The sequence below is a fragment of the Falco biarmicus genome, chromosome 2, assembly GCF_023638135.1.
Source record: "Falco biarmicus isolate bFalBia1 chromosome 2, bFalBia1.pri, whole genome shotgun sequence".
NCBI classification, from domain to species: Eukaryota; Metazoa; Chordata; class Aves; order Falconiformes; family Falconidae; genus Falco; species Falco biarmicus.
This window is the reverse complement of record NC_079289.1, coordinates 22,378,137-22,397,496: the sequence shown is the minus strand read 5'-3', so window position 1 is coordinate 22,397,496 and position 19,360 is coordinate 22,378,137. Positions and strand designations below refer to the sequence as shown.

The 19,360-nt window shown below is 42.6% G+C and overlaps 1 protein-coding gene across 3 annotated transcripts in view; it reads left to right on the top strand.

Annotated features, from left to right (window-relative positions):
• The window catches only part of ATP8A2 (ATPase phospholipid transporting 8A2), a 349,988-nt gene that overhangs the window by 28,326 nt on the left and 302,302 nt on the right, over nucleotides 1-19,360 (top strand). The window contains exons 1-2 of one of the 3 annotated variants that reach the window (XM_056328950.1): nucleotides 2,421-2,537; nucleotides 13,242-13,386. In XM_056328950.1, the coding sequence (XP_056184925.1) occupies nucleotides 2,468-2,537; nucleotides 13,242-13,386 (215 nt within the window). In that variant the 5' untranslated portion in view covers nucleotides 2,421-2,467. Of the gene's footprint in view, nucleotides 1-2,420; nucleotides 2,538-12,969; nucleotides 13,104-13,241; nucleotides 13,387-19,360 lie in introns of those variants that run through there. The other 2 variants (XM_056328951.1, XM_056328949.1) reach the window with 2 other exon arrangements.

Here is a 19,360-nt window from a genome sequence, read left to right as displayed (position 1 = left end):
TGTACATTCTGCTTGCTCTGGGAGGAGATGAGGGGTCTGCACAAGGTGTTGAGGGATGTAAGCAGCTCTAGGGACAGGCAAGCATGGAGAGAGTTTGAGTTGGATCACGTTGCTTGATGAGGAGTGCTATTCAGTGGTGAAGGAACATAGTTTTATATTGTGCTCTTATTCTGTGTGTCTATTCCAACAATTTTGGAATAGTCACAAAAATCTTGGAGGTTAATGCTAAGTATATGTTGAGGAACACTTTTACTGATGTTTTTCTAAATGTGTAACAAGTTCATACTTACATTTGGGACAAAACCCAGAACTAGTCCTTATAGAAAACATAACATGGTTAAGTCAGCTTCTCTACTGTCTCCACTGAGTATACTTAACAAGGCAAAAATGAGCTGTTTGGAAAAACTTGAAGTCACAGTATCAGTGCAGTAGAAGTGTTTACCTGAGGCTTTTTGTCTTTCAAAAGAAATAGCAGTACAAAGCTGAGTGATTGTACCCTTGATCAAGGACTCTTTCTGTCCCAAAGACACGTATCAGGCTTGCTGACCGAAGGATGGACTTCGGTCAGGTGTGTGTGACTATCGGGTACTACGTCTGGAAAGACCTAAGGATGGCTTTGTAAGGGAACATGTAGCACAAGTCTTTCCGTTAGTACTGTGGGTAATGTGTTGCACCTTCATCTAGAATGATGTTAGGCAGATGTTACCAAGGCCACACATTTTTATGGCTGTGGTGAGGTTGTAGACTGTAAGTGGGAGCCCAGGACAGGAAGCAGGTGACATCCTGCCCGGCCAGTCTGGTGCTGTTGCCATGCTTGCCTCTAGATGTGATAACGGTGCCTCTGCTGTCATATTTCACTAGCCTGGAGAAGGAGAGAAGCAGTTTTGGTTCAAGTTAAGTTTTTCATATGCCACATAATATGGAACTGCTCACTTTGGCTACTCTAGTCAGCTGGTGAGCCTCTACCGTTTTTAGTAAGAAACTCAAAGTACAGCTATATGCAGAGGACAAACAGATACAATAGTGTCTGCCCATGGATTCATCTGTGTAGGGAACAGATAATGTTCTCAGACATTGTTCTCAGATGTTTTCCTCATGCATTATGCAACATGCTTCTCTAATGAAAGCTGGATAAGAGCAACTAAAATTTTGAGTTACCTTCCTCTCCTGAGGGGGGAAAAAAAAGCACTTATTGTAGCTAGGAGTGTCTTCCATGGTTTCCTGTCATTGTCTTGCTCATAAATATTTGATACCTTTTATGTGATTATCTCACCAGCCTTAGTTGTGCTAATTGCCAGGTGATGTTCTGACTTTTTGTTCTACCCAGCTTCCTGTTACTGGTAAGAGATGGGCTTGATACGCATCTTGCATTTGGAGCCTGGCTTTGCACAGGCATAAACAGAACGTAATGCTGGTAGCTTCAGAAAGACTGAACTGACCAAGCTGCTGTTGGTGATTAACAGCCAGTGGTGGTTCTTGTCGTCTTTCCCTGCTAATGCGGTCTGGCTTCCTTGGAGCATGCAGCTGTCCTAGCCTAACTGTACTCCCTTGCTGAAAATGGCTGATGTATCACTGAAGTGGGCCTGATGGTCCCAGAGAAATGTTCTGCATGTCCAATACTTGATTGGGTTGGCAACTTCAGATACAGTCCAAAAAGCCAAATCCTTGTCTTCTCCTTTAGCTGTTTCCCGAGGCTTTAAGCACACTGTTGCCTTTCCTATTTCCCAGCCAAGGAGCAAGTGAATAGTCTGGAGGGGGGCAATGACTGGAAGGGGGGGAGACAGACTGCCAGGGAGGAAGGACCCTGGAAAGCTGCTGAAAGGGCCGTGTAAATAGGTATGACTCTAATGAGATGCTTTTATTAATGAGGTTACTACAGGTGAGAAGAAAAACTACTCTTTCCTTTTCTTTAAGAAGGAGAAGGGTTTTTATTAGCTGAAGTGATAGCTGAATTATTTTTTAACCATTTAATTTGAGAGGTGAAATACTTTCATTAAACCTGTTCAGAGGCAAGGACAAGCAAGTTTAAAAAAGAATCTTCAATATGTGCAAAAATTAATGGATCTCATGACCTATAACTTCCATCTCCAGCAAGAACAGTACTTGAGTTCTACTGTATCGTTAGATTAGGATTTCGCTTGAGAAATTGTGCTTTGAAACCTGGTATGAAAGGTTCAAGTCCAAGAACTGGGTGGTTGGTGGTTTTAAGTGCTGAAATACAGGATGATGCTGAATTCCTCTTTTTTGCTGAATTGTACTAGAAAGTTCCAGCAAAAGCCACAGCTGTCTCATTGTGCAGGGGTATACACAAGCACTTACTGTACGCTTACCTTCTGTGAATCCAATGCGGAGCAGTTTGAAAGTGCAAACATATATTTCACAGATTACCATGGGGATCACTTTAATCAGCTTTGAGACCTGCTAATGCTGTAGAGATCTTTGAAGGACTACTGCTGTTTTCATCTTCATGCAGCCAGTGCAAGAAGGAATGAACATCATGTCTCTGTGTCGTCGCTGGAAGAGATGCTTCTCTCTAGGTAACTGTACAATGGGCAGCTGCTTTTGTTGTGCATTACAGTGAACTGTGGGTGGACAGAATTAAGAACAAGAGCTTTAGGAATGCTTTGGAGCAGAAGGCCAGTATGTATTCAGTAAATCTAGAAAGATTAGAAAATCTAGTGTTGGCTAGAAGCCAGTGTTATAGGCCCCTGGGCTTTTAGTAGAAGAATACAGATAGCCTCACATCATGAGCATATAAAAGGGAAAACATTACTTTTTTCTTGTTTGAATTGTTCTTTTAGAAATTAAGATCAGCTGTGTTTGCAGCTGATAAGCTCAAAGCTGTTAGTAAATTGTTATAGGAACAGATGCATTACAGAAATGAAAAAAGCACTTGTGTGCCATAATACTAATAGAATTATAATGTGCCAAAGATATTTTTAGCTTCAACCAATATTAATACAGGGAAACAAGCCTCCAAGGTGGGTGGAGATAAAGCTGCAACTGCTGTCTTCTAAGGATTAACTGTGACTGTCACTTGTGCTAAGGAGATTTCTGATGACTGTTTTTGAAATATTCCACTCATCACCTAACTTTGGATCCACTGTGCTTGACAGTGATGTACATGGCCCACAGATAGGATTACTAGTCATGGTTATCAAAGGTGTATCTAACAAAAGTGTTAGAATTCCAGGATCTTCCTTGAGCAGTGGGATGACTTGGGGGAAGAGATCCTTATGCTTGTCTGAAGTTTAAGAATGCAGTTTAGCTGTCAATTCTGCCATGTCATGTTCACTCTTTCAAACTGCTTTACCAATCAAACTTCTGATAAATTCCAGGAACTAAAAATAATGATACTAGAAGAAGGGAGTAGAATTGTCATTGTGCATTGTCAAATGCAATGGCTTCAGTGTTTGCTCTTTTTTCTTCCTTTGTATAGGAAGATTTCTTGAGCTGAAAACTCAGAAGGAACTTCTCAGTAAAGCTGTCCTCATCTTGGAGGCTGGAACTGCATGCAGAATGGATACAATATGTGTTTTCATGTGTTTGCATAGCGGAATCTGCACTTGCACTGTTGCCTTGTATATAAAATGCTTCTAAGTTATGTTAAATAAGGAGCTATAAATCCAGTGTCCTCCATACTGTCTCAAATGCTGTGTTCAGTGCTTTCTAACATGTGCAAAAGTTTTTTTTGAACTTGACTGACAGTTGGTAGGCCATGCTAATCCAGGAGTTAAAAGAAACAAAACAACCAAACAAAACTATGAAGAGAGCACTGAAATGTTGATGTGTGACATCATCAGTAGGTGAGCAGAAACACAGTTCCCCACAGCCTCAAAACTATCTAACCCAAAACAGGGAACAATAGTGCTTGGAGTATGAAGTTCTCGCAGAACTAATGCCTCCATTGCCTCCTTCAAAGCTGCCTTACTGCTGCTTCCTACAGGACTTGTTAAAGTTGTGTGTTGTTAATCAGAAAAAAATTGATGACCTATTTCTTGTAGGATATACCTTGGTACCCTTATAGTATTTGTCAAGTTGTTGGAAGCCTGGAGCATACGGAATGCATAGGTAGTTTTCAGAGCTGAATCAGAGTGTGAAAAGTGTCACTTGTTTGAACCAGCTCTTAGAAAACCTACTGCGTGTGAAGCATTTCCATTTGGCCTTCGGGGATTTCAGGGACAGCTGAGGAGGCTTCTCTGGATTACTAGAGCTGCAGTACTTTGTGCCTACTATTTAAAATTCTGGTGTTGAACTGTAGCTGCTGAAGCTGAGTATTCAACTTTATCAGGCTATTAGATCTAATTTATTTGCTGTCTGATATATTTTTTTTTTTCAGACCCCTACATGTATTACTGATTCTCATAAATCAGACACAACACTGTATACCAGGAAAAAAACCTGCTTGAAATCCAGGTTACAGTGATAAGCTGCTAGTAAATACACAAACACACAAGTGAGTTTGGAGAACAACTAAGGAAAGGCTGGAATAGGAGCGAAGTTTCTAGAAATGCCGTTTATTCAGTGCACTATGGTATATGAAAAACAACAAAACAACTTGGTTTGACTGGTGTCAATCACTTGCGCCCCTAGTGTATTTTTAAATTTAGTCTGGAAGCCAGGGCAGGAAAAGGGACTAACACCTTTTTACTTACAAGTGATACAGGTTCAGCCTTGGAATTTAGCTGACAGTAATGGCTATGAAGCATGAGGCAGAGTAAGAACAGATATGTTAGTCTCATGCAGTTTTATTAGCTTGGTATTATCTGCAGGAGCTGCATGTTTTGACACTAAGCAGGTACAAAATGACTTGGCAGGTGGAGAAGAGCCCTTTTAGGCAGAGAGGTATTCCTCTTGTGGTCTCGCCAAGGCTGCATATGAGAGTTCTTAAAGGGAATAGAAACATAAGGCCATTATTTTGCCATTCAAAGAATTAAAAGAAAAAAAAAATGTACCGAGGAGACCTTAACTCAGACCCCGGGCAATCTTAGGCACCTTTGCTCTGCCATACTTGAATATTCTGCCAACTCATTTTTGCTTTGAATATTGTGGTTGTCTGTTATTCATACAGAGGGAAGTGGATTTTACAGGGTGGACCTGCCTCTTACCTGTTGCCTCAATATGAGTTCTGTTCTGTCTCTTGAAATACACATACTTGTGTGGGATCATGCACTTGAATGTTCTGGCTGTATAGTTTCTGCTAAACTGTATGCTCCGCTCCTGCAGTAGCGTAATGCTGGTTGCTGCTTTTTAGTTCTCTGGTGTCCCTAGTGTTACTGACAAAACAGATTCCTAGCAGAACAGCATAGCAGCTTCGCCCAAATTAATTTGGGTATATGTATTAAAATCCAGGCTCCAGCTGTCTCTGCTCACAGCATGCAATTCCATTCACAGTCTGATAAAGGCTGCTCTTCAAAACAAGGTTTGTTTTTTTGCCTTGAACTTCATGGAGTTAAGAACTCTGTAGTTTGTAACTTAACATTATTCAGAAAGACCTTTTTCAATGTTATCAAATGTATCAAATTGGGGAAAAGCACAAGAAAAAAATTACTTCAAAAGGCATACACTGTTCTTGCTCAGGCTTACATTAATGAGGCTGATCACATGGAGTGCTTGTTTTCCTCATTTCTGTAATCTCAACAGTTGCTTTTGTATTGGTCAAGGCTACAAGGAGTCTTTAATATAAAGTGTGTGGTTCTAGTCCCCTACTGTAAGTGAAAGCTACTGATGCTGTGTGCACATAAACAAGGTTGCTCAATAATTTCTTAATTACTGATTTACCTATACTATGAATATCTTTGCATTTAATACAATGCTATAGTTCTGTAGCTACATCTCGCTGACATATGTCTTCCTTGGATCAACCAGTATATCCAAGCTTTTCTTTTGGCTTAGCTGAGCTCCCAATTTGTAGCAGCACTTTGTGCACTGATGCCTGAGTTGCACTGTTAGGTGTCTACACTGTAGAATTTTTAACTTCTATATGTTTCTGAAGACTAATGCATCTCTTCAAGATGAACGCTTGTAAGCTGCATGTAGCTCTCCAGTCTTTGAAGTAAGCAAGCCCTAACTAGTGGCCACTCACCTGTCTTGTGGGGTTTTTTTTACTGATTAAATGAAATTATCACCAAAATTGGTGTCAGTAGGTTGATAAGAGCATTTTTTTTCCAGCGTGACAGCTGCTCTCACAGAGAGAAGCTTGGTAGAACTCTTCCTCCCCAGCAGCTTTTCTTAGAGAACAACTCACTACCTACTCTTACAGGCAACTACTTCGGAGTTTTAAGCAATTTCTGAAATCACTGAGCGTTATTACAGTGGTTAACTTAACTGCTCGATATCCTTATTAGTCTTGTTAACTTTGATAGTCTACCCATCTAGCATAGCTATGAAGAGAAAAGAAGTTACAGACCTGTGTCTACTCAATTTCCTTGGCAATGTCAGGGTTAGCTTGATTGATGACAACTTCTTTCTTGCATCTTGGAATTCAGAAAATAAGCTACCTTTGCTCAATCCTCTCTTGTCATGCTTCTGAAGCTTTATTTACTTTTAATATGCCTTGTAGGGGCTACTGTCTTCATTTGAGTCTCAATTTCTTTATTACTCTGTATCTGGCACAGAAAAAATCCTGCCTTGAAATCTGATTTTCTGTTGTACATAAGAGCTGTTCTTCCTTGTTGTGCATCTCTAAAACATATGCTCCAAAGGTGTAATGTCTTTTTGTTTTCTGACCTAAACAGAGGATTTATCTGAGAGCTTTAAGCCCCACTGTCCCAAGTCTGACTTGTAGTAGGACTGTTCCATAGCTATCTCAAGTTGCTTGACCTGAACACAAGGTTTTTCCAGTGTAGCTTTGTCTGTCAGCATCAAAATCCAGGTTAACTTTTATGAATAACATCTTGTGGAAGAGCTCTAATCTGATGTTGTTTTGCTCACTTGCATCCCAGTAGTTCTGTTGGAACATGTGACTAATTTAAAAAAAAAAAAAACCAAAACAAAAAACAACAAAAAACTGAGGAAACTCCAAAAAAATTACAGGCATTTGGACAATGTACCTTCTAGTTACCGTGTCAGAACTGTGTTCCGTTCCAACTTTTCTGTTAAATATATTGCCTTTAGCCTGTAACAAAAACCAGTACCTTCCCTGGGGCTGCATATAATGCTGCTTCTGAGTCTTACTGCACAAACTGGTAACCGGAGGGTCTTGATGGGACTGACTTGTCATGCAGTTACTGAAATGCTAATGCAGATATTGAACTACACTAATTTGTTGTCAACTTTGGTAGTGTTGCACAGTGGCAAGTATTTAATCCTGTCAGTGTAAAAGGCCTGTTATGGGGTTCCTAATGCCTGGGATGGTGGTGCTGGAGGAACAGCTCTTGCTTCCAGCACCACAAGCACTTCCTGATGATACTCTGAAGACTGTGTACATGTTTTCTCTCGTGTATTGTGTATGTTGTAGCTGGCAACAGTCTTTTGTTACGAGAATTTGCCATGGCCTCCTTGTTACCCTAGACTGAAGCACTGAATGTTAGTATGCCAGTCTAAAAAGACTTTATCTGTTCATGCCTAGCCATCATGTTAGCAGAACTGATGCCATTCACTTTTCAGGTAACTGCCTTCTCTAGCAGCATCTAATCAGGTTAGAAGAGGCTCAGTGCTAGTGAAGTCCTAGGCTAAAATACACAGTACTTCATTCCCTATTCCTTTTTTTTTTTTTACTCACCATTTGTATTTCTGTGGAGATCTTATACTTCTACTACCACCTGTAAAAGATTGCTTTTAGTAAATGCCCTCTTCAGAAGTTCTGGTTGGCCTCAAACCCCAAGGAACTCTCTCGGGAGAGTTGAGGAAAGGAATCATCTTCCTCTCTGCTTTATAACTGCCTATTAACACCGATAATATTGCTCATGTTTCCATGATTAAAGTTAATTGAATACCAGACTTCTTAACTGTACCTGCTAAAAGCTCTTAAGTGCCTGAAAGATGCACGTTTGTAATGTCCATGGTGCTGTTGACAAAACTTGAGAACGCCTTGAAGTCAAACAGATCTAAGAAGCCCACCTACTCAATAGATTTACTTCGCAATATATTTTTTAAAAATAATAGCTTCTTTTCTTGATGCAACTTGATCTAATCTTAAGATATAGGGCTAATGTCTTCTAGGCAGGAATGCTGTGCCATGTTTGTTTCTCCTTTTGTGAATCAAAGAGCCATTGTATTTGCAGCAACCTCAAGCAGAGCAGCTCTTGCACAATTCTTGAGAGAAGGGAGATGTATTTTGCAACTGCAGTCTTAACTTCAAGGTTGTTGCTGTTCTGAAGCCTGGTACTTGTATGCAGATAATCTAAGGACATCTTACTTGGTCCGACATATACTACAAAGAAAGAAGCATGTTTAAAACTGTTCTTGGTAATAGAAGAGCTAGAAAATAGAAGCTTCACTGTGAATTACTCCAGAACTTCCTTTCTTCAGACTTCAGTATGTTAGAACATTCACTACAATCTTAGACTGTTGAACACTATAGGAGTTTTGTAAATTCTAAAGAATAAAACCTTAATGCTGTTCATCAGGGCTTTTTCACATGAACTAGTTGTAAGTCAGGGTCAAGGTATTCCAGTCCTGGTGGGAACAAAGCTTTCCTGAAGGACAGGGTAGCTGAGGTCATGCCCTGCATCTCTTGTGAGAGCATGCAGTGCTCTGCTTGTTTGAACTCTTTAACTCTATGTACTTCTAGAATCAGTTTCAAGTCCATTTCTGTTGAACAGTGGAGGCAGCTCATGAAATAGTGGAAGAAAGAATGTATTTTGGGTGGAAACAACTTTGCCAAGCTTCAACGTCACTGTTTATGTATCAACTTGTTGACAGTTGTCAACTGCAGAAGTTCTCATTTGCTGTCATCTTTGGTACTTGGTTTGTGACAGTAATCCTGTGAAGAGGACATTATCCCAAGAAAGCGATGGTGAGTCATTGAATCTGGAGTGACTTGTTAAGAGCAAACTTTGTATTTCAGTGCAGACAGAAGTTGAACCTTGTCTACTGCTTCTCAAAATATGAGCCTTTTTCTTAGTGTTCAGTTTCTTAACCCTTTCTTCTAAGGCTAAGCCTATAACAGTAATGCCACGTGACCAAGTTCTGAGGCTTTTGGTGAAGTGCTGTCTTTCACACTGAGGAAAGCTGTCTTTCAAATGTCTCTTGTTGAAAACTGCCACTTCGTGCGGTTGGAGAGACACAAGAAACTCTGTATGGCTACTTGAACTTTGACTTGTGACTGTCTAAGCATAGAACTGCTGAGTAGCTGAGAACAGAAACAGCTTCTGCAGACTATAGTCCAACACTGCTCAAGTGGAATCAGTTTCTTTAGCTCAGTGTCCGTTGTTCTGCCAGACCCTAGTCTTGCAAACATTGTACAAAATCAGTAGGATGATTGTTGGCTCTGACCCTTAGTGTTGTTTTAGGTTCTACACTTGACATAATGAAGTCTGTCTGGTGAACTTCTCCATTACAAACCTGCTGTTTCTTGTAGCCTGTGTTTCTCCTGTCTTGGTGAGGTTGCTCTATTATTAGTTGTAATTGATATAAATTGAACTGTTTCAATGTTAATTGCTCTATTATCACATGTTCTTAAAAACAGAACATATGTTAGAGCAATCAAGCACCTTGCCAAGACAGACAGACAGTAGTAACTAGGTGGCTAATGTGCTTAAGAGAAAAGTGATACAATCTCAGTAAGAGTTACCTTAGGATGCTTGCCAGTGGTCAGAAGTCACAAGTGACTCATCTTCAAAACCACTACAGAATTCACAACACTTTATTTACTCAATCATATAGAAGCTATGTTCATTACTGAGCAGATACTAAGGAGGCAGATACACATGGAAGATGCCATCTTTGCAGGCCCAGTGAAGTAAGAGTATGAAATTATAATTCATTGGTAAGCAATGCCATGTGAATTACTCATGGCATCAAGTGTGGTTTCTCTAAACGATGAGAGAAACCTAAAATCTCTTCATTTTTGTCAAGCTTTAATCCCATAGTTTTGTCTTTTTGAAAATAAACTTGTCAAATAGTGTGAAGTAAAACCCGTTAGGAAATGAATGGGCTTTAAAAGGGAGTTTATAATTCAAGTTTAATTCATGGAACTTGTAAAGCACAGTGGGAAACAGTATTAGACTTCTGCTGCAGGTGTCTCATGTCTCAGACTTGAAGCCAGATGTGAAGCACTTGGCGGTGCTAGGTTAATGGTTGAACTTGATGATTTTAAAGGTCTTTTCTAACCTAAACAATTCTACAGTTGTGTGATATATAGACTTAAGATCAATGTAGTTGGAAGATCCAAAGTAGCTGAGCATACTAAATGAACAGTCTGAGGTACAATGGTCTACTATTAATATGTTTCTTGAAGCATAGTTTTTTCCAAAATAAATTGTGTAGCTGTATTGCAGGTCCTTGGGCAAGTAACAGAGAAGATGCAGGTCTTGTGGGAGAGAAATGCTCCCAGAGTGACAAGTTGGCAGGCCCTGAAGTGAAGTCAAGGAATTGGATTCCTCTGGGTACAGAGAAGTAAACACTACTGAGTAAGAGCTGCTCAGACTTCAGTTGTAAGTTCCACCACTCCTGGAGGTGGTCAGATCTGTGCTGTATTTATCCATAGCCTTTCTGAAACAAACAGCAGAGGTGAAGTTGCTGTCACGTAGTGAAGTGATGGTCTGCATGTGGTTGGGTCTCCTTGAGGTGGGTGCCTTCTGAGGGTGGTGTAACCTCTGGGACTGCTGCCCATCAGGAGCAGCTCAGAAGCTCAGGGCTCCTTAACCTTTTGAAAAGCAGGGAAGGAGAGCACCTACAGCCAGTAGCATAGGTCACTGTGTCTGCAGGCTTCTGGGTATGATCTGCTTAGTAACAGGGGAGGGAGGTGGAAGGCATTCCTGATAGGCAGGATTACTGGATTATCTTCCAAAATGAGGTTTATCCCACTAAGAGTTCAAGCATCAGACTAGAGCCATTTTAAAAACGAAAACCTTTTCAGTACAGTTGCTTCTACACATTGACAATCTGCTTTGGATGCACTGAAATACTTTCCAAGAATAAGGCAAATGTTATTGTCCTTGGGGCACCTATCCTGGAGAGAGCAGTCAAGAGCGTAGCGCACTAAGTAAACCTAAGTATCTCTGAACTTTAAGGATTAACTGAGTCAGTACAGCTGCTGAAGTTGTGGCACAGCTTCATGATACTTGGCAGTGAAGAGAACTAGTTAGCAGGAGGATTGTGAGCATCAGAGCAATGAAAAAGTGAAACAAATAAGGTCTTTGATAACACAACAGTTTTTACAGTATGTTTGTTCTAGAATAATTGCACTTGTGTTCTGGAGCTTGACTAGGAAAACAGATGAAAGCTGCTTCCTTGCACTTAATGCTCTTAAGCGTACTGTTGTTTGATCTTCTTCGCAGTTACACAACATGAAATCAATGGGAAAGAACAGTGAATGTCCCGTAGCACTCCTAGCTCTCTCTTTCTAAAGGGGAAAATACCCACTCAGCAAGGTTGAATGGTCCTCTGTGTTGTGGCAAGCTGCAGGCTGAGTAGCCTAATATAGTATTATAATGGCATAGTCTTGCATAATGTATAGTCTCCGTTATCTGACTTGCTAAATTTATGTCCTTTTTAACAAATATAGCCAGTTGGCGTATTCTTACTGTCTGAATTAGTGTCAACTGAAATGAAAGAAAATCAATTCATTGCCTCACACTTAGAGGTTCAGCTTAACGTCTCCAAAGTACGGTTTCACGATGTGCAACACTAGCCTTGGGCAAGAGACAGTGCTGCCGAAAGCACATTGGTTTGTTCTTTACACTGGCTTTATTGGCCGGCCGCTAGCACTGCCGAGGTCTGTGTGCTGTAAGGGATGTAACACGTGGGATATGCTGCCCTCCAGTGGCTAACCTCTGGAGCGTGCAGAGCCCGTTTGCCCTGGCAATAAAGAATCGGTCATCGGGAAAGTCTGGGATGGGAGTAGGATGCTAGCTTAGAGCAATATTCTACTCAAAAAACACAAGGAGTGGTAACGCGTGAAAATTTACAACCTTAACGCAGTGAATACTTGTTAGGACTGCAGTTTTCCCCTCAAGCTGTAGTGAGAAAGGATGTCATTTCAGGGGCTGCCCTGTGTGTGTTGAACGAGTCCATTTTAGCTGCTGTCTGGTTGGATCGCAGTGGGTTGTAGCGTCCTCTTGGCTTTGTACAGCAGTCAGAAATGGCTGCTGGATGTGGCTGTACAGCAGTTGCTTCTCGGTGTTATCTTTGGATGGACTTTGCAGATAACAGTCTAGTAAAGGTGTTATTTTAGGGTTAGGGAATGAGTTCTCTTGTTCTAAGCCACCTGTGCCAGGTTGTGAATCTATGGCTCGTTTTACAAATGTGTTTACAGCTGAAGAAACGTACAGCGTTTCCATGGCTCAGAATGGAAGGGGAAAGCAATACATCTCTGGGACAGCTTCGGTAGTGTTTTGGAGGCTTGGCAGGATGAAATGGCCAGCGCCTTTCCCTTGTATTTGGTAATGCAAAGCTAAACGGTGCTTCATAGGACTCGACTCGCTCCAGACCAGCTGGAGCTGAAACTCACAGTCGCAGGCTTCAGCTTAGCAGCTGTAGGTGTAGAGCAAAAAGTCGCTTGTGCTTTTCAGTCCGAAACGGCCTTCCCAGTCTGACGCGGAGTCCTGGGGAGCAGCCGCCCTGCGGCCAGCCCCGCCGCGGCCGCGCCGTGCGGAATGCCCGCGGGTCACGGCCACAGGCAGGCGCGGCTGGCGCTGGCCGTGCTGCGGGGGCCCGGGCGGGGACGCGTGGGGCTGCGGGCAGGGCCGGGCCGGGCCGGGCGGTCAGCACCGGGGAGCTGCGGGGGCGCCGCTGCCCGCCCGCCTCCACCCCGCCTTCACCCCGCGGGGCTGGCCGGGCACGGGCGGGCGCGCCGGGGGCGGGGCCTGCGCCCCTCCTCGCGGCCCGGGGGCGGGGCTGGGGGCGCGGGCCCCGCCGCTGTCCCCGCCGCCAGCTGGCTCCGGGCGGGCCCCGCCGCCCCCTCCCCGGCCATCCGTTATTTACGGGCCTCCGCTGAGGTAAGCGCTGGGGCTGCCTTCGCAGCCGCCGCTCGCCGCCCGCCCCCGGCCCTTCCCCGCGGCGCGGCGGGAGCTGCCGGCCCGGCCGCGGCCGCGCGGCCCCTCGCTGACCGGCTGCCCTCTGCGCTCTCCCCGCAGGGCCTGTCTGTTCCCCCTCGGGCTACAAGAAGGCGGATGATGAGATGTCCGGAGCCACGTCCTCGGCGGATCTGGACGAGGCACCAGCCCGCACCATTTACTTGAACCAGCCCCAGCAGAGCAAGTTCCGCGACAACTGGGTCAGGTAGGGAGCAGCCCCCGCTGTCCCCTCGCCGGTGCCGGCCGCAGCCGCGGGCAGGCAGGGCTTCGGTCCCGCTCCTGCCGCCCGCCCCCGGCCGGGGCCGGCTGGCGGCTGCGGTGGGCCCGGGGTCTGGCTGGCGGTGCGGGGCGGGAGGAGAGGTGGGGAGGGGGCACCCAGCGGCAGCAACAGCAGGGGCTAAGCTGCTTCCATCAACAGCACGGAGGGCAGGGAGCTTGTTGAGTCGCACAGGTGAGGTGCACCAAAAGGGCATTGCCTCAGCAGGGCCACTGAACCTGGGAGTAACAGGACCTAATCTAGTACTCTTGGGCTAACCTGTGAAAGTGTAATGGTAGATTCTATCCACATCACATGCGTAGACTCCATGGAGCGCTCTCTTAAAAAGCAGCATCCAGTTGTAAGAAGAACAGACATGAAGAAAGAATGGAATGGGAAGGGAGAAAAGAAGTCGTCATTCTAACAGGGCAAGAAGAACTATAGAGTTTACAAAACGGCATCCCCGTGCATACAAGGCTATGGGCCACTTGCATTTTTTTAGTAGAAGACCAGAAGGAATTTTCTTTGGCATTTGGAGCCTGTCGTTGTAGGGGTGTGTGTTTAAGACTTTTACCGGCGTGATTAATGCCGTGTTATTGCAGTTTGAAACATGGAGTATGAGGATGCTTAACATAAGCAAGTTGTGGTGGTGCTTGCCACACTCGCCTGGGGTTAGCTAGGTGAACAGATGGCTCCTGTCATGACTAAGGAAGAGTGCTATTTAGCAGGCTTCTGTTTGGTAATGCAGATGTTTGGGTTATTGTTCAAAGAGCAGCTCACACAATGAGTGCCTTTATGAAAAAGGGAATTTTATATCCTGCTGAAATGATTTCCATTAGCTGGTTTATTGTATGGATTATCAAGGGCAATTCTAAGAACATCCTCTGGAAGGATGTTGGTGTTCTGGATAGTGCAGCAACTTATTTATACAGGATTTTGTCTTCAGCTTTGGCTTATTACATACTAGTCTGGGGAGGTCTGTGGTTTAGGAGCTGTTCATGTGTCAGATATCCTTAGTGTCTTGTTTTTTCTATGTGGGCAGCAACACTGGATGTTTTCTCACTTCATTTTTCCTTGACTAATTATGAATTGTTTGTTTTCTGTGGATGGACTACTGTGCTTTTCCTGCTTCACAGAAAGAGAAAGCATGGAATGGAGGGTTAGCAGAATCTGTACCTTTTGATTCTTCTGAAGGGATTCTGTTCTGATCTGGCTTAACGTTATGAAAAAGCAGTGCATGACTCTGCTACCAAGAACTTGTTCTCAATAGTGCTATTACCAACATCTGAGAGCTGTTGTGTCCAACTTGCTGTCTGGAAGCCATCCCCTGGTAGCTGTAAAAGTTTTTTTCTGTAGCTTTTTGTAGCTTTGCCTCCTGACAAGGGCAACTTGACCCGTAAGGAATATTGGTGTATGAGGGACTGGAAAAAATGCAGGCACTGTAGTGGAGAGTAGAATGTTTGCATTACGTGAATAAGGATCTTAGCTCCTTCGTGTTACCTTGAAATTAAGTTCACTTTATAATAACTTGCTGCTGCTTACTAAGAAGGCTTTCATCTCTGACTTCTTGAAAGGGTGACAGACTTCGGCTCTAATCTGTCCCTCTTTTGGATTAGCCTTCTTCCCTCAGCCTAGTGGGAAATGAAGGCAAAGATGACTTGAGCTTGTAATATTGCAAGGGTACCTTGTGTGGAGTTATGACTGGTGGTTTTATTTACTCACTTGCTGACATATACTGGAATTTCTCACGAGGAAATGCAGTTCTGTATTGCTCTTGGACTTCCTTACTGTGTTCAGCTTCTGGATTTGAGTGCCATTGGATTTGAAGATATATTGTGTACATAGGAAGCATCAGTGTACCACAGTGAAAGGCACTGTGTAAGTGGGTTAACACCTGTATATAAGGGCATATGGAAAATGAAACTGAAGGAGATAACAAAGCAGATGGTAAATCATGTGATCTCTCTGTCACCTTCTTGACAGTCCTCAAGGATTCTCCAAACAACAGTGGGAATATGAATGTTCATAGTATTCTTTATAAATTAAAGGGTAGCATGGAATACCTTGCTCAAAATGAAGCAAATTCTAGCAAGAAATGGGAATACAGAGAATGGGGGAAGGTAGGTCAGTGGTATGGGTTTTTAAGATGTTCTGAGCATCCTGAGCTTTAACTTTCTGGGGAGAGAGCACTATTAAAAGTGAATTCTCATGTTTGTGGGAGCAAAAGGAAAAACTGATAAATACTGATGTTACTGATTTTAGACAGGTGAAGCCAAATGGATGATCGTTCCCTCATACTGCTTCTAGAGCTTGTGTAGTGCTATTGCAAAAGCTAAGTGGATGGCACTAATGCTTTAAAAAGGCTTAAAGTGTGAGACTGTAGAAGGAAGAACTGTTTCTTCTTTCCCCATGCTTTCTGGTGTAAATAAGTGCGATTATGCAAACTTGTAGAGTAAAATTTTTTTTGTGTAGTGCTATAAAGCTTAGTGTTGTAGGCTGGATTAAGTTTGGTCCTCTACATATGTGTATATATGACTGTCACTATTCATTATTATGCTGCAGCAGCAGTGATTCTGTAGGAACATATCTCTTCTATCTGCATTAGAAGCTATTTTGATCCCTACTATGTTCAGTTTGAAAACCTTGTAATTCTGGACCTTTTATTAAAAGCTAAATCATGTTTCATTTTCAGCTGAAGCATTTTAGAAACTTCAAAACATGGGGGGGAACAAAAGGGGAAAAAAAAATAGTTTGTCCAACGCAGCCAGCTGCTGTTATGGTATAAGCATGTTTTTTTGAAACTAATTAGTACCTGTTTTGACTTGTTTAAGGTATGTAACTTAAATATGTGTCTGTTTAGTATGAGTGTTTCTGTACTGTAAGTTCAGTAAGAAACGGATCATCTAGGTCCTGAAAACTTCCAGCCACTCTGTACACAGCTCTATGCCACCTAAAGGCAGTAGTTATGAACTACTGATGCATTCTGCATCTGGGGATTGAAGTCTACTAACAGCCATTGTAAATTTAAGATGTCTACAGCTACAGATGGTGTGAGGCAGTAGTCAGCCTTCTACAGAGACCCCAGCCAGCATTTTCCCCCCCTGTTTTCTTCCAATTTACTGTGATAAAAGGCTTTCTTTGCACTTCCTTAAAATACTGGCTTCTACTTCAGGTGTGAAACACAAAATGGTAGAGGATCATTAATGTTTCTAACCTCTAACTCTTCTGCTGTTGGCTTGATTCAGTGTGAGTGAGTATGGTAGTTTGTACATTCATCATGTAGCAGACAGCACAGTGTGAAAGTAACTGTTTGGCAGAAATGTCAGCTTGTCTGGTGGCTTTGACTTAAAAGTGTTTTTTTGCTATCGGAGTTTGCCTGATTGCTTAAGCCATAGCTCTCTTTTTCCAAGTTAAATTTATGTGATTACCTGAATGGTGAGGAAGGTGACTTGGAAGCTTTTATTTTACTGTTTGTTTTTTTTTTTTTTTTTTTTATTGGGTCTGGCTGAGATGAAGTTAACTTTTCCCCCACAGCAGCCCTCATAGTGCTGTGCTTTGTGTTGGTAGCTAGGAAGGCACTGGTAACACATCAGTGTTTTGGCAGCTGCTGAGCAGTGCTGCACAGCATCGAGGCTGTCTCTCTGACATTCCCTCCCTCACCAGTATGCTGGGGGTGGGCGAGATCTTGACAGGGGGCAGAGCCAGGACAGCTGACCCAAACTGACCAAAGGAATATTCTGTACAATATGAGGTCTGCTCACCAATAAAAGCTTGAGAGAAAGGAGGAGGGGGTGGAGTGTGGAGTGGGCATTTGTTATTCTTAATGTTTTCCAGAGCAATCACTATAGGTACTGAATCCCTACTTCCCAGGAAGTTACTGGATGTTGCCTGCTGTTGGGAAGTATTTTCCTTTGCTTCTACACACAGCCTTTGCTTTTGCTTTGTTAACCTGCATTTATCTTGACCCGTGAGGGTTTTTAAAATCTTACTTACCCTGAGTAGTACAGTGGCTTGGTGGGCACCTGGTATCCAGCCAAGGTCAACCCCCAATAAGTTAACAAATCAAACTTGCCTATTCCCTTGTAAAAACACAGGGAAATAGGTGGGGTGTGATGATAGGGGTTTGAATGCTGTGTTGATACTTCTGAGATAGCTAAACTAATGGCGTGAACACTTTTCCAAATACATGCTCAGGTAAAGCTGGCTTACTTTGCTTAAAGTGAGAATGTTCTACAGATACTGGTTTTGTGTGAATTAAATTCCTTGATGTTTCTTATTAGTACAGGAACCTACTCTGACACTAGTGGCTTATACTGAATGTATAGCAACACTATGCTGAAACTTTCTTCCAGTGCATGCAGTAAAAATCACTAGTTAAGTGGTATGAGCCCCTTAGTTGTTTCATGTGTTGATGCAAAAGTAGTTGAAACTTCTGGTTTCTTGATCCAGGATACACCAAAGCACCTAAATAATTTGAATGACATTTGTAACTGTCTCCAAATTTTCCAAGTATGTTGCAGTTGCTGTTGTAACTGTTGCTCTACGTAATACTCTTTATATTCAATGACTGTTACTGCATCTTTGTGCAAGTCTGAATCAAGACTCCAACTTCAGTTCTGGTGTGTGGATTAAGTGGGAGGTTGGGCCAGAGCAGCGTTAGGAAGGGCAAAATTCTACTGGTATGCTTTTAATTGATTTTGAATTCAGAAGTCTTGCTGAAAAGCTGCTAATTGGAACAGAATTCGGTGGCTTGATCTACCAAAAGATCCCAACTTTTTTGGGAGGTCCCAAAAGTTGTGTTTTGATATCCTTAGTTCAGAAACTTGTGTTCTGTACAGGCAGAAAGATAATAAGCAAAAAAACCTTCAGCGTTCCAATTGAAAACTGTACAGGATCTTAAAACTGAAGTAGACTGGTGAGAACTGATTTACTGTTTTGTTAGGCAGAAGCCCCACCACTAGGAATTAACACTGAAGACTGTAATGAGGCTTCTAGTAGTACCTCAAGTCCTTTGTTAAACAGGCTGTTATTTATCTGTAGTCCCAGACTGTCCCATCAGTGTCTGCAGGATGCTTGCTGGTGACAAAATTGTAGTCACAGTCTGAATTCTACTTTAATTTCAGAAGTATGTTGCATTACATGAAGCAAAGGGCATTGCTTTCTTGGCTTGTAAACAGGTACTGTAGAAGCCACTTGTGTTTTGGAGGTGTTAATGCTTTTTGAATGTGTGGGGAGGTTCTCACTGGTGCTTAATGAGTCCCTGCTGCTGAAACAGGAGTTGCTGGTGTCACTACCCGGTTATTGACTGTTGTACATGAATATCCCAAACAGTGTTCACTAGGATCTGCAGTTGCAAGTGTGAATGGTAGCCTGCTATATGCAGGTGCATTTATCTGCAGTAAACAAACTTAGACCAACATTCCTCTTGTACTTAAATGTACCTTTGCTCTTTAGGTAAGACTGCCCCTACGTGTGTTCAATTTATTTTTGGTAGGGTTCAGACACTGTGGCCACTTGTACTAGTGTTTGTATTGCATTTGGAAGTATTTTTATTATGTGAACAGATTACTTGCCTGACTGAAGAAAAGCACTTGGAATTCTTCAAAGAAGGGATGTAGTATTATATTCTGGATGGTGCAAGTCTAATCATGTATTACACTAATCCTTTTAACTCTCTTCAGTTCTAGGCAGATACTCTTATTAACTGAAAAGAAATACTCAGATGTTACATACTTCTTGTAAATAAGCAAAACCTGATTTTTTCCCACAGAGTGCCGCTGTTGCTGATACTGTAACCTATTAAAATGAAAAAGGCTTGGCTACAGCTATAGAAGAATTATTTTAGGTGTTAAAAATCACTGAAAGTAAGTGGTATTGTATGTTTGGTGTTGATATGTTTCCAGATTGTGCCAATGTATCTGAA